Below are 14,010 nucleotides of genomic sequence, written 5' to 3' on the forward strand. Positions count from 1 at the left end.
AGGACAGGTTTGCCTGTGTGTGGGAGGTGTTCAGCACCAAGGACAGGTTTGCCTGTGTGTGGGAGGTGTTCAGCACCACGGACAGGTTTGCCTGTGTGTGTGAGGTGTTCATTTAAAATACAAAAACTATGGCTAGATGACTCCATTCTGATCATACAATAACATCGCTCCATGACTTACCGAGACGCGACCTTGTGTAGTGTTCAGATGACGCCACTGGTCTCTTCTTTTTGAACTTGATACAGGAGCTGTCGTCTGCCATCTTACAGCACCAGATCCTCGGGAGGTAGTCGCTCCGGTAATAGTTACTGTTTATGCTCATGTCCTGTCAATGTGAAAGGCGGCAAGGTGGTCTTATGATTAGGTTTGTTGCCCTAGCATCTAAGTCTGCATTCTAAAGGTTCTAGGGTCAAAACCCTAGCAGGCCCGTCGTTAGTGCCCCTGGGAAATGGACTTCACATATTTTATTTCTTTACTCCAGTCACTAAAAAATTGTTTTTTGTTTGTTTATTTGCACTCACAAGATAAAATGAAAAATCACAATTGAAGATAACTTGACATGCATGGGAGGGCCAGAAACCTGGAGGTTTATACATTGCTCTTCCCAACACTATAAGATTAAAAGTTACCATTGATACTGAACGAAACAAAATCTAAACAAAGAAGAGAAAAATAACAGGAAATAAACAGAAACAATTCGAAGAACTAATGAAACAATACAAATCATCCATCTGAACAAATAATTTGAGCACTATAGACAGGCAAGAATATTCTCCTATCTTTTTCTAGGGAGGTCTACCCAAACAAGGGTTTAAGAGTATTGCAGTTGTTCACTGGAGCTGTTGATGCACAAAAAAAGTAAGGCCGGCCAATGGCACACAAGACATTTTTGAACTCCATTTCAACGATGTATGATATGCGTGCTTTAATAGTCACATCACAGGTGCTGATAAAATGAGTATAGCGTGCAATATTTGACAACTTTGACCATCGCTGGATCAGAAATATCTGAAAGGATGTTTCTAAAAAACATAAAACATAAAATTAGAGATAACTCATAACCAAGAGGTTAAACCTACCTTTTCGTACCGATGTAAGCACCCAGCCCCGGAGTTGAACCTGCTGGGAGAGTTGATCAGAGCGCCCATGGCGTCGTAACAACACTCGTAGTTACCTCCTGCGTAGAAATATAGGCATAGAAATACAAATAAATCAATCCTCAGTTGAGGAGGATGAAAAAACAACAACTTATTTCAATGAGACCACACCAATTTAATTAGTTGATTCACAGAATGGCCCGCTTCATTTTTTTCTGATTTGCAAAAATAATCAGCCTCTGAATCAACTCCAAAATGCCCATATTTTGCCCCCAACAGTTGAAGGACGTCTTCAGAGATATTACAAGTTTTTCCATGTCAATCAATGCAGTGGTTTGAATATAAGTTTAAAATTCATCGTTTAAATTACAAACGAGCCTGGTAGACGGACTTCAAGGCTCCTATCATAGTATTTGGGACTATTATAGAATGCTCTGTTTTTTTAATTTTGTTGCTTTATATTTTTCCTGAAAAAAAACGAGAACCAACAAATCAAACTGGTGTGGCCTAAGAATGTTTCTTACATGTTAATTGTCCATGTATTCCACAAAAAACAAGCTTATGCAATGGGTCCTAAAACAAACCTGTGGTGAGACTGAAGGGCCTGGTGAAGCACGCCCCCTGCCGGTTCTGAGATGTGAGCAGCCAGCGGCCGGTCTCTGCGATGGCCTGGGCGTAGTACATCGGGCACGTGCCGACTACGTCAGGCGCGTAGTCTTCCACGTCAGGCTCATCCTGTGGTTAAAGTGAAACGACAGGTTGTGTCAATCGTAACTCAACACACAGTAAACATTCGAAGAGTGGATGGTTGTTTTGTCTTTGTGTGTGTGTGTTTGTTTGACCGTATCGTTTGTGTGTGTGTGTGTGTGTGTGTGTTGTATGTGTGTGTGTGTTTGTGTTTGTGTTTGTGCGTGTTGGTGTGTGTGTGTGTGTGTGTGTAAGTGTGTGCGCTTGTGGGTGTTTGTGTTTGATGGAGTCAATGTATATGTACGTATGGACTGTGTATGCAATGTAACATAAACAGCAAACTTGTCAATGATATGTACAGTAATATGTATAAAAGAAATATCTACTAGAAAGCCTAGACTTCGAAGTGGAGACTCCTACCTTAAACCAGTCGTCGCAAGCCAGTTTGGCGTTGACGTAATCCTCTCCGTTTTGATCCACCCGATGAAAAATCTGCCCCTTCTTTCCCGTACTCTCACAGATCTTCTGGTCCACACGATACGCGTTCACGTCTCCGTCATTACGACTCCACCAGCCAGAGTTCCTGTCTTCTATGAAGTAAGTGTTGCTGTCTGTTCGCACCAGATACCCAATGATGGCGGGGTAGCCGGCAAGGTAGTAGACGTCCACAGGGTAGACTGGAACCCAGGTCATGTGGCTGTCTTTGTAGCGGTACATGGTGTAGGTGCGTATGTAGTCCGTGGCTACAACTGCCTGGAACGTGTTTTCCTAAAAACAAAGCATAACAATTTGTTTCCTTTCATCAGGTTAATGGGTTGTAGGATAATAAAGTTAATAAAAGTGGAGCTGATAAAAAATCTATTTCAGACAAGAAACGAGATGAGGGGGATACAAGTGTACCCACATGTGGGACCACGTTCTCACAGTGCCACCTAGTGGCGATAAGAAGTAGCGCAGGTCATATTATTTTGAGGTAGCAGAGAAATCCCTGAAGCGTTTGCAAGTGAAAAATGTACTTGTCGACGGTCAAGTAACTTCACTCACCGCAAGAAAACAATGCAGGTTCATAATACCTTTGATTGGGTTTGGCGTTGCATTCCTATGTATAAACATACTACCGGTAGGTGGATCAATGATTTTACAAAACTAGCAGCTGAACAATATGCTCTATACCTCAGATCCATCCGAGAGCCAGGGTGGGACCATCCGTTGCCACGTGGCGATGAAGACGAAGGACGCGGTGAAGTTGGCAGCCGTCGGGTCGTCGTTTCGGACGGCGTTGTCAACTAGTGTCATTAGGCCGCGGTCGTCACTGGTGTAGGCCTGGTACCACACCTGCAACCGATTGAAACCAGTCGTATCAATAAAGTTGCGACTTAGGCCTTGTTCATATGAAACCACCCGAACCGCGATTCGGGTAACTCGCATTCCTCACATCTGGTCCACGTGCCACACATTCCACACAGACACGAGACACTCAAGTTATGACAATGATTATCAAAAAGACTACTCTATAGTCCAATTCATACTAGGCTTTAGTATATAATGCACCTTTGGATTCATTAGTAGGTTACCTTTGGATTCATTCGTGCTAAGAGCTGTTGGAAGCGGTTATTTGCCCAGAACGCTGCAAAGATGGCGCAGATGTCGGTGTTGTTGTGACTCAGAACATTTCCCAGCCGCCCGGGGTTGCGCAGGCTCGGGATGTTAAAGTGGTCCTTTCCGTTAGTTGCGATCACGATGCCATTTTCCGTGACCTGGAATATAGAGTCATTTGATTGGTTAGCTCCTAAAAACCGATCCTGAATGTCTTAATCACAATTGGAAGTTCAACCAATGGTGGTATGGCAATTAGTGGTTAGACCAATCATGGTAAAGCGTATCCAACAAATATTGGCATTTTTTCATATTTTTCAATTCTACGTTTTAACGGAAGTGGGCGGTCTTATAGCATCGGTTTGTTGTTGAAAACCTCTGACTCATGACGTTCTATGATCACTATATGATAACCATAATTTCGGCTTAATAACCCGAACCAAGTTCATATCAACAACCATAAGAAAAGTAGCAGAACTAGAATAAGGTAACATTTGCAAAGCAAGTGGATAATGTTTACCTTTGCATATGGTCTGCTCTGTTCACACATATTCACACATACTCATATATATGGTGAGTGGAATCTAAATCACTCCTGCTATAAACTTGCAACATGTTGTAACCCAACATTGGTTACCATGGGGATAGACGTCTGGTTCAGGTCATTGACCTTATTTGTTTGGAGAAGAAGAGGAGGAAACTGAGCAAAAAACAGAGACTTACTAAAGAGATGCCAAATTGATTGACACATTGATTGACACATACTAGAAACTTAGAGACTTACGCATATGTCATTGCAGAGTCCCCCCGGAACAGGCAGTCCATATGGTATGTTGATGGGAGGAGAGATGGACTCGCCCGCGTCTTCCGGCAGGACCGTCAGCAAAGTGTCGTTCATGGCCTCGCCGAAAGGGAACAGACGGTCCTCTACAGGTGTGAAAGAAAGATGTTTTTATTTCAAATATCTTTGTTTCTGATTGTTCTTTCGTTACATTGCATGAAAAGTTGGATTAAATTTCGTCAATGCCAATAATTTGATTTGAGTGTTTAATATTTTAGCTATTATCATACTTACCTAGGGCATAATCATCATACATTATAACTGAATAACCAACAAATAGTAATACCTAAAGTTGGCAGGAGAACGGTCATCGGTGGTCTATGCCCAACAGGGGACCAAGGGCCCAAGTAATTTTTCCTTTCTTCTTATCTTTTATTTACCGAATCCCCTTTAAGTGCTTATGGCACCTGACACCAAACTGTAACATGTCCACATTACATTTATCCACGTTAGATGTTACGTCAATCAAGGAGGTTAAATACTTGTATTTAACCTCCTTGCGTCAATTAAATTATGTCTACTGTATTGTCTATGTGTACTGTATTGTTGAAGGTAGGATCATCGAAGAATACTTCATTTTGATTTGAAAAACACATTTAATGACTCACAACACATCACTAAACAGTGTATTTCTGTCATAAACTTAAATCTTAATTTTGGATATCTTCTTGTGTAATATCTGACCTTTGCACTCTCCCACAAACCCGGTTCCCTGCGCAGCCGTACTGCTGTATCCAAGGTTACAGGTGCAGGTGTAGCCGCCATCTTGATTCTCACAGGACGCATGCACATCACAGTTGGTGTCTGACAGTGCCCGACATTCGTCAATATCTTAAAAAAAAAGAAACAAAGAAAAGGCACTCAGAGTACTCAGAATAAAAAAGAATAAACAAGAAATAAAATCTGTTTGTGTATACAGTGTATATTGGGACATTTGGACATCGCCCAACATTGAAAACTATCGAACTGCATTTTGTACTGAGATCTATCTTTTAGTATTCATTCAGAGACACTGGTCTTCACGCTCAATCCATTCCCTTTTGAGTGCCTGTGATTATGCCTTACAATGTTGCCCCAACCCACGTGCTGCCTGTCCAGACTAACAGTTACACAGTACAGACCCGCTGCTCAGCCACCCAAAACAATACTTCCGTAAGTAGTGAGTTTATTCTGGAAGTACTACGAGAAGACAATCCCTTCAGATATAGTTCCAGACAATTATCTTTTACCATGTAGATTATCCACTTTTATAGTTACTAGTATTTTATACCCTGCTTCACTATTCTTTTAACGTTTTAACCATGTTATTATTATTTTTTATTCCAACATGTAATCACACGGCATAGTGACGGTACACTCAGGTTTTTTTCAACTTATATTAATGTCGTCACCAACACAGGAGACATTTATACAATACACATTTTCACCTGGGCGAAGTGAGGAAAGTCGTGTAAAGCTTAAGTGCCTTTCCCAAGGGCACAAGATCGGTGGCATGTCAAGACTCGAACCCTGGACCTCTCGATTCCGAGCCGAACTCTCTGTCGTTACGCCACACGACCCCACACACGATATTTGCAATTAGCCTTAGTGCCGGCAGGAATTTGCAATAAACTTTATTTATCTATTACTAACCTTCACATGTAATCCCGTCTCCTTCATACCCAGGCCTGCACTGGCAGGTGAAGTTACCCAGTGTGTTGGTGCATGTCGCCAGTGTGGGGTGACAGTCGTTCATTCCTTCCGCACATTCATCTATGTCTATGAAGAGAAATAGTACCAAAATGGTTTAGCTCTATGTCTAGGCCTATAAAGGCATTCAATGCAGTTTAAGGGCTTGGAAACCCACTTTTTCAAAGTCAATATTCTAGTCATTTATCTACATACAGAGTTAAAACCACACTGTCCCAATGTATTTTGACCCTATTGGAACAAATATACCCAAAATTCTGACGGAAAATGGTTAATAGAAGGGCCCTGGGCTGATTTTTAGGGCACTACCCATAAAATAAAAGACTCAACTTGCGCCATGTTTCTGCAATTTTAAATGTTGATGTGGGGTAGTATGTGTCAATATCATAAAGATTGCCTTATTCAGAATATTTCCAGTTTTGCTCTGAAATCGCCTTAAAGTTAAACAGCATACAATTATGAGAACCATAAGTCATCAATCTATTCTTCAGATTTAAAAATCCACAAACATGGCGGAAGAATGTCACGTCCTACCTTGGCATCTGACGAACGTGGTGCCATTGTTACTGTGGATCATCTCGTAACCATGGTTACAGTAACAGTCGTAGTCCGGGAAGTCTAGAAAACAGTTTCCGGCCCCCGTGGACTGGCTGCACCGGTCGTCTTCAGGATCGCACCAGTCAATGTCTGCAGCAACAACGGACAAGAGAAGGTTTTTGGCAACGTCTCAGGGAGGAGCCTAATGGTACAGTATTGTGTGCAATTTGCAAGAATTCTAGGAATTGTACAGGTATTTTGTCCACGGACGTGGAATGTCCACAGATATGTTTTCCAGCTCTGTTTGCAGACACACATTCCTGGAAACCCTTGGGAAGACCTCTCTGCCCCGGATGCCATATTTTCTGTGACTCCGGGGCTCGTTCACTATACACACAGGGGAGGAGTGCACTGTATCTGTCTAGACTATACAGGTACCAAGGCTTCCTCAAAATCATGAAAACATTTGTTGATTTGACCTCATCTTATTACGTATACTGACTTAATTTAAAAGATAGTACATACGTCCATCTGTACAAGGTGGCAGGTCACAGGGTTGGAATTCCACCGACACTCCACTGCAGTACCGTCCACCGGCGCTTGGAGGCGGGCTGTCACACTCTCGAGTACGCATGCGTGATCCTTCTCCACACGTGGACAGGCAGTGGCTCCAACCACTCCACTGGCCAAACTCGCCGTCTGACATCAAGGAGGACATAGGATGAATTAATAAATAGATAAACTACTTGTTCAAATATACCCTTTTCCCAACACTCTGGAGAGAACATTTTTGCAGGAGTGACTGAGGTCACATCAAGTCCTTACAGTCATCCTTCAACCGAGACGGGGGTCGCCATATACTTCCTGCCACTTATGATCCTATTCTTATCTAATCATGTGCCTTGCTCATTTTTTGTCATATACTTGTGCTAGATCTATTGATAAGTTGAAAATTTGGTTCTAATGTTGCCATTTTGTTGGGAATGGACCTTTACCATTATTACGTCACAGTTTGTTTACCGCAATGAATGCCGGTCAATCGTCGTTAATATTGTACAGGGGTGCGTAGCGCGGTGTGTGTTTGTGTAGCGTTAGCCGTAATATAAGGCTTTTAATACAGTACTACTTTCGTCTAATGTCACAACTAAATCACCCATGCGGCATGTAATGCTGTGTCAACACAACTAGACGCAGCAAAAATCAGACATACCTTACTTTGAAAACTTTGAAATGATCTTCATTCTTTAACTGACCGTTCTAGAATATTCTTTAGAACAGGTAAACAAACTGTGACGTAATAAAGGTATAGGTCCATTGCAGTAGGTTGTAACAGATCCCTATTTCAGCACCAAGGACATCGCCTGGCGGAATTTGACACCCAGCTTCGCGGGATTGCTACGATTTCCCTCTAACGTTACATTGCAAGTTAATGACGCTTTACGGGTGTTCTACAAACCTTGAAGCCAGCAAGGGACAACCGGCATGGTATAATAGATTTCCCGTTGAGATAAAACGTTAAATATGGATGGACATGTGACGGTTGTGACTTACCTACGATAACAGTTTCGCACCGGTCACCCGTGTGGGATGAAGGACATCTGGAGTAGAAAAATGTATTAGGTATAATATAATACATCATGAAAGTAAGAAATTGAAGTGTAAATATAATCAAGACTATTTCTTTTAGTGTTCTTATAAGTGCTGTGCATCTACTAGCGATTTTTTCTCATTTAGATATTTTTGTAAAGATATTGCTAATATATCTAACGATATTTATTGTCCCCTCTTGGCATTTTTAAGAACTCGGAAAACGGAAAACACTGTTCACTGAGTGATCAAAGCTGTAGTTTTTGAATAATAAAATCGAAATTAGGGGAAAGGAAGATGTGCTTTTTCACAAGGACATTACTTACGTGCAGGTCCTTGACTTGTTGACGACTGAACATTCACCGCCATTCAGGCAGTAACCTCTGTAGCAAAGCTCTGTAAATACACGAGTCCTCAGATTATCCCATGATGTTTTATTGTAAAATTTTTATGGGATAGATGGGTTATCTCCTAGACACACTGGCAATTTTGAATGATTTTAAAAATGTGTTATTTCGACATTTTGTCGTCATATATTGATCGAACGTAAGTTTTGTTTACACAAACTACATGTATGCTTCTGCCATAGACCTGTCCAGTCCATCACAATTAGCAGTTCAACCAACCAACCAATGAATGCTTGCCAATTAGTGGTTTGACCAATGAGAGGGTAGTAATTAGCACCTGTGGTGGTGACATCCAGGTTGATCTCAAGAGACTCCAGAAAGGCTCGCTCCAGGACGCCGTAGGTCAGGTTAGCCGCTGCGTCAGTTAGGATGGTGGCGTCTACGACAAGGCTACCGCTCCGGAAGGAGTTTATCGTGATCGAGTAGATGTGATCAGCGACGGTACTTTCGGAGTAGATTTCAGTGATCTAAAGAACAAAAAAGACAGGTTATAATGTGTATAAATTTATTTCTTGTGGGGTCGTGTGGCGTAGAGGCAGCGTGCTCGACTTGGAACCAAGAGGTCCCGGGTTCGAGTCCTGACATGCCACCGATCTTGTGCCCTTGGAAAAGGCACTTTACACGACTTTCCTAGCTTAACCCAGGTGAAAATGAGTATTATCTTGTCCTGTAATCGTCCTCTGCGTTGGTGGCGGCATAAAATTAGTTGATATAACTTGAGTGTGCTATCACCATGTCTAGTCCTTAAATGTTGGAATAAAAAATAAAAAAAAATAGTTACTTCTGCTACTCTTGTTCTTCATTGACCAAGTTTCCCAAATTCGTCTAAAACAATGACAAAGATCAACACCCACCGTGTTTTCTATTTGCGCCTTTGTAGAAATGTAATCTTCAGACGAGCAGTCCGCCAGAGCAGCTCTGTACGCCAGCCCGGTGAAGGTGATGCTCTGGGAGAAGCCGCTGGAAACTAGAAAGCAATAAGCTGGTTCACGATTCGCACTGCGCATTGGCAAGATCAATGTTGAGTGCCCCTAACTTCTAAACAGTTCCTTCTAGATGCTTAATACATGTCCATGCGTGTTTTGTTTATTTGTCTCGGGAAAAAAAACTTTTGACATATCACCCACAATGTCTCATACTGCCTATGCGTAGTTCAAATCGTGATCCAGCTTAAAGATATACCAAAATGCTAAACGTATAATTTGTTTATATGAACACAAAACGCTTCATATAACTGCAACTTTCTGGAACGTTAAAGTCGATTTAATTAAACTTCAGTTCAGTACAATTCTCCGCTAATACGTGTGAACCTAACAAAAGTCATCTTGCCAGAAAAAATTAAGTCACGTCCTGATGTAAGGAATATAAGAAAAACATGTATCATATTATCATATAATAATAGTAGAATTCTTACCAAGTTCGCAGGTGGAACCGTTTCCGGAAAACCCTTCTCTGCAAAGACATGTGCCGTTGGACAGGAAGTCTGCATATTGACTACAACCTGAATTACAAAGTCGCGGAGCTGTTGACATCGTTGTTGTAATTTGTCGTGTCGATGACAGAGTTGGTGTTGGTGTCGACGCCACTGCAATGGTTGTATTTTCTTGTGGAGGAGTTGTCGTATGTTCCTTCGTTGTAGATGAAAGTGTCGTCAGGAATGTGATGTCCTTTGTTGTTGTTAAAACAGATGTAATGACAGGCATTTGAACCGTGGTTTTGGCCGTCGATGGCAGCTGTGTGGTTTTGAGCGTAGATGTAAGCTGTGTAGTTTTGACAGTTGATGGCGACTGTGTTGTTTTAAGCGTCGTTGGCAGCTCTGTAGTTTTGACCGTTGATGGCGACTGTGTTGTTTTAAGCGTCGTTGGCAGCTCTGTAGTTTTGACCGTTGATGGCGACTGTGTTGTTTTAAGCGTCGTTGGCTGCTCTGTAGTTTTGACCGTTGATGGCGACTGTGTTGTTTTAAGCGTCGTTGGCAGCTCTGTAGTTTTGACAGTTGATGGCGACTGTGTTGTTTTAAGCGTCGTTGGCTGCTCTGTAGTTTTGACCGTTGATGGCGACTGTGTTGTTTTAAGCGTCGTTGGCGCCTGTGTAGTTTTGACCGTTGATGGCGACTGTGTTGTTTTTACAGTCGTTGGCAGCTCTGTAGTTTTCACCGTTGATGGCGACAGTGTTGTTTGTACCGTAGATGGCCGCTGTGTAGTTTCGACAGTAGATGTAGACTGTGTAGTTTTGATCGTCGTTGGCGCATGTGTTGTTTTGACCGTAGATGGCAGCTCTGTAGTGCTCGTAGATTGGGCCTGTGTAGTTTTGACCGTAGATTGGGCCTGTGTAGTTTTGACAGTTGTTTGCGCCTGTGTAGTTTTTACAGTCGTTGGCGCCTGTGTAGTTTTTACAGTCGTTGGCGACTGTGTAGTTTTTATCGTAGATGGCCGCTGTGTAGTTTCGACGGTAGATGTAGACTGTGTAGTTTTGACCGTCGTTGGCGCATGTGTTGTTTTGACCGTAGATGGAAGCTCTGTAGTTTTGACCGTTGTTTGCGCCTGTGTAGTTTTTACAGTCGTTGGCGCCTGTGTAGTTTTCACCGTAGATGGCGACTGTGTAGTTTTGACAGTCGTTGGCGCCTGTGTTGTTTCGATCGTAGATGGAAGCTGTGTAGTTTTGACCGTAGATTGGGCCTGTGTAGTTTTGACCGTTGTTTGTGTTTGTGTAGTTTTCACCGTCGATGGCGTCTGTGTAGTTTTTACCGTCGATGGCGCCTGTGTAGTTTTTACCGTCGATGGCGCCTGTGTAGTTTTTACCGTCGATGGCGCCTGTGTAGTTTGGATCGTAGATGGCCGCTGTGTAGTTTTGACCGTCGTTGGTGCATATGTTGTTTTGACCGTAGAGGGCAGCTCTGTTGTTTCGATCGTAGATGCGAGATGTGTAGTTTTGAGCGTAGATGGTGCCTCTGTAGTTTTCAACGTAGATGTAGACTGTGTAGTTTTGATCGTAGATGGTACATGTGTAGTTTTGACCGTCGATGGCGACTGTGTAGTCTTGATAGTCGATGGGGTCTCTGTAGTTTTGACCGTAGATGTCAGCTGTGTAGCTTTGTCTGTCGACGGTGCATGTGTTGTTTTGACCGTAGACGTAGACTGTGTAGTCTTAACCGTAGTCTCAATGGTAGATGTCGGCTCTGTGCTTTCGACGGTAGATGTCAGCAGTGTAGTTTTGACCGTAGATGGCGACTGTGTAGTTTTCACTGTCGTTGGCGCCTGTGTAGTTTTTACCGTAGATGACGCCTGTGTAGTTTTGACCGTAGATGTAGACTGTGTAGTTTTGAGCGTAGTTGGCGCCTGTGTAGTCTTAACCGTAGATGTAGTTATCATCGTCGTTGGTGCCTGTGTTGTTTCAACCGTAGATGGCAATTCTGTAGTTTTGACCGTAGATGGCAGCTCTGTAGTTTTAACCGTAGATTGTATCTCTGTAGTTTTTACCGTAGATGCAGCCTCTGTAGTCTTTACTGTAGATGCCGGCTGTGTAGTTTTGACCGTAGATGGTAGCTTTGTAGTTTTGATCGTAGAGGGCAGCTCTGTAGTTTTTACCGTAGATGGTAGCTTTGTAGTTTTGATCGTAGAGGGCAGCTCTGTAGTTTTTACCGTAGATGGCAGCTCTGTAGTTTTGACCGTAGAGGGCAGCTCTGTAGTTTTGACCGTAGATGGCATCTCTGTAGTTTTGATCGTAGAGGGCAGCTCTGTAGTTTTGACCGTAGAGGGCAGCTCTGTAGTTTTGACCGTAGATGGCAGCTCTGTAGTTTTGACCGTAGATGGCATCTCTGTAGTTTTGATCGTAGAGGGCAGCTCTGTAGTTTTGACCGTAGATGGCAGCTCTGTAGTTTGACCGTAGAGGGCAGCTCTGTAGTTTTGACCGTAGATGGCAGCTCTGTAGTTTTGATCGTAGAGGGCAGCTCTGTAGTTTTGACCGTAGATGGCAGCTCTGTAGTTTTGATCGTAGATACAGACTCCGTAGTCTTTACGCTAGATGTAGGCTCTGTAGATTTGACTGTAGATGTCAGCAGTGTAGTTTTGACTGTCGATGGTGCATGTGTTGTTTTGACCGTCGATGGCGCCTGTGTAGTTCCGACTGTAGACGAAGATTGTGTAGTTTTGACCGTAGATGTAGTTATCACCGTCGTTGGCGCCTGTGTTGTTTGGACTGTAGATGGCAATTCTGTAGTTTTGACCGTAGATGCAGCCTCTGTAGTCTTTAGCGTAGATGCCGGCTGTGTAGTTTTGATTGTAGATGTCAGCTCTGTACTTTTCACTGTCGATGGCATCTCTGTAGTTGTTGGCGCCTGGGTGGTTTTGATCGTAGATGGCAGATATGTAGTTTTGACTGTAGATGGCATCTCTGTAGTTTTGATCGTTGATGGCGGATGTGTAGTTCCGATCGTAGTTGGAGACTGCGTTGTTTTGCCGTAGATGGCAGCTGTGTAGTTTTTACCGTAGATGGCAGCTGTGTAGTTTTGACCGTAGATGGCAGCTGTGTAGTTTCGACCGTAGTTGCAGACTGTGTTGTTTTTACCGTCGATGACAGATGTGTAGTTTTCTCCGTAGTTGTAGGTTGTGTTGTTACTACCGTAGATTCAGACGTAGGTTTTTTATGGTGAATGTAGGCTGTGTGGTTATCACTGTTGATGGAGGTTGTGTAGTTTTTTACAGTAGATTGAGGCTGCGTTGTTTCCATTGTTCCTGAACCGTTTTCAATGTGGTTGGAGGCTTTGTAGTTTTCACTGTTGACTGTACATGTGTAGTTTTCATCGTTGAAGACAGCTGTGTAGTTGGATGTAGGGTTGTTTTCAATATGGTTGTTGGCTGTGTAGTTTCCATCGTGGATGTAGATTGTGTACTTTTCTCTGTAGATGTGGGCTGTGTAGTTTTTACGTAGTTTGCGAGTTTGTAGTCTTACCGTAGATGGCTCCTGTGTAATTTTCGCCGTAGATGGCTCCTGTGTAGTTTTCACTGTAGATTGCTCCTGTGTAGTTTCCACTGTAGATGTAGGCTGTGTAGTTTCCACTGTAGATGTAGGCTGTGTAGTTTCCATCGTAGATGTAGACAGAGTTGTTTTCTTCGTAGATATAGGCTGTGTAGTTAGGAACGTAGTTTGAGACTTTGTAGTCTTTACCGTAGACGGTTGTTGTGTAGTTTTCACCGTAGATGGGTGCTGTGTAGTTGTTGTAGGCAGCGTACTTGTTACAGTTGTTGTAGGCTTTGTTGACGGCACCTGAGTAGTTTTTACTGTGGTTGGAGGTTGCGTTGTTTCGATGGTGGATGTATACTGTGTAGTTTTCATTGTGGTTGAAGGTTGCGTTGTTTCCATGGTGGATGTATACGGTGTAGTTTTCATTGTGGTTGAAGGTTGCGTTGTTTCCATCGTGGATGTATGCTGCGTGGTTTTCTCCGTAGATAGTGGTTGCGTTGTTGCCATCGTTTCAAGAATTGTTCTCCATGTGGTGGAAGGATTTGTAGTTCTAAATGTTGACTGTGTTGTTTCCATCGTTGAAGACAACTGCGTGCTCTTTACTGTTGTT

At 42.8% G+C, this 14,010-nt stretch overlaps 2 protein-coding genes across 2 annotated transcripts in view; both read right to left on the minus strand.

Annotated features, from left to right (window-relative positions):
• Window positions 1–12,348, minus strand: part of LOC109486081 — a 29,244-nt gene extending 16,896 nt beyond the window's left edge. The window contains exons 1-16 of the mRNA XM_019789767.1: window positions 9,856–12,348; window positions 9,296–9,408; window positions 8,719–8,908; window positions 8,361–8,430; window positions 7,999–8,045; window positions 6,973–7,146; window positions 6,445–6,597; window positions 5,854–5,979; window positions 4,906–5,052; window positions 4,165–4,307; window positions 3,359–3,541; window positions 2,958–3,119; window positions 2,205–2,552; window positions 1,682–1,832; window positions 1,080–1,177; window positions 181–325 (exon numbers count right to left, since the gene is read on the minus strand). Of these exons, the coding sequence (XP_019645326.1) occupies window positions 181–325; window positions 1,080–1,177; window positions 1,682–1,832; window positions 2,205–2,552; window positions 2,958–3,119; window positions 3,359–3,541; window positions 4,165–4,307; window positions 4,906–5,052; window positions 5,854–5,979; window positions 6,445–6,597; window positions 6,973–7,146; window positions 7,999–8,045; window positions 8,361–8,430; window positions 8,719–8,908; window positions 9,296–9,408; window positions 9,856–12,253 (4,648 nt within the window). The 5' untranslated portion in view covers window positions 12,254–12,348. The remainder of the gene's footprint in view (window positions 1–180; window positions 326–1,079; window positions 1,178–1,681; window positions 1,833–2,204; window positions 2,553–2,957; window positions 3,120–3,358; window positions 3,542–4,164; window positions 4,308–4,905; window positions 5,053–5,853; window positions 5,980–6,444; window positions 6,598–6,972; window positions 7,147–7,998; window positions 8,046–8,360; window positions 8,431–8,718; window positions 8,909–9,295; window positions 9,409–9,855) is intronic.
• A 287-nt stretch (window positions 12,349–12,635) lies between these two features.
• Window positions 12,636–13,970, minus strand: LOC109486143 (cell wall protein DAN4-like). The gene is made up of 2 exons (XM_019789848.1): window positions 13,861–13,970; window positions 12,636–13,806 (listed from the first exon to the last, which is right to left on the minus strand). Exons 1-2 carry the CDS (start codon window positions 13,905–13,907, stop codon window positions 12,741–12,743), a joined length of 1,113 nt encoding a protein of 370 aa, XP_019645407.1. The 5' UTR covers window positions 13,908–13,970; the 3' UTR covers window positions 12,636–12,740.
• Window positions 13,971–14,010: the final 40 nt, after the last annotated feature.

Source organism: Branchiostoma belcheri, unplaced genomic scaffold (genome assembly GCF_001625305.1).
Source record: "Branchiostoma belcheri isolate BF01 breed outbred unplaced genomic scaffold, Haploidv18h27 scaffold8, whole genome shotgun sequence".
NCBI lineage: Eukaryota > Metazoa > Chordata > Leptocardii > Amphioxiformes > Branchiostomatidae > Branchiostoma > Branchiostoma belcheri.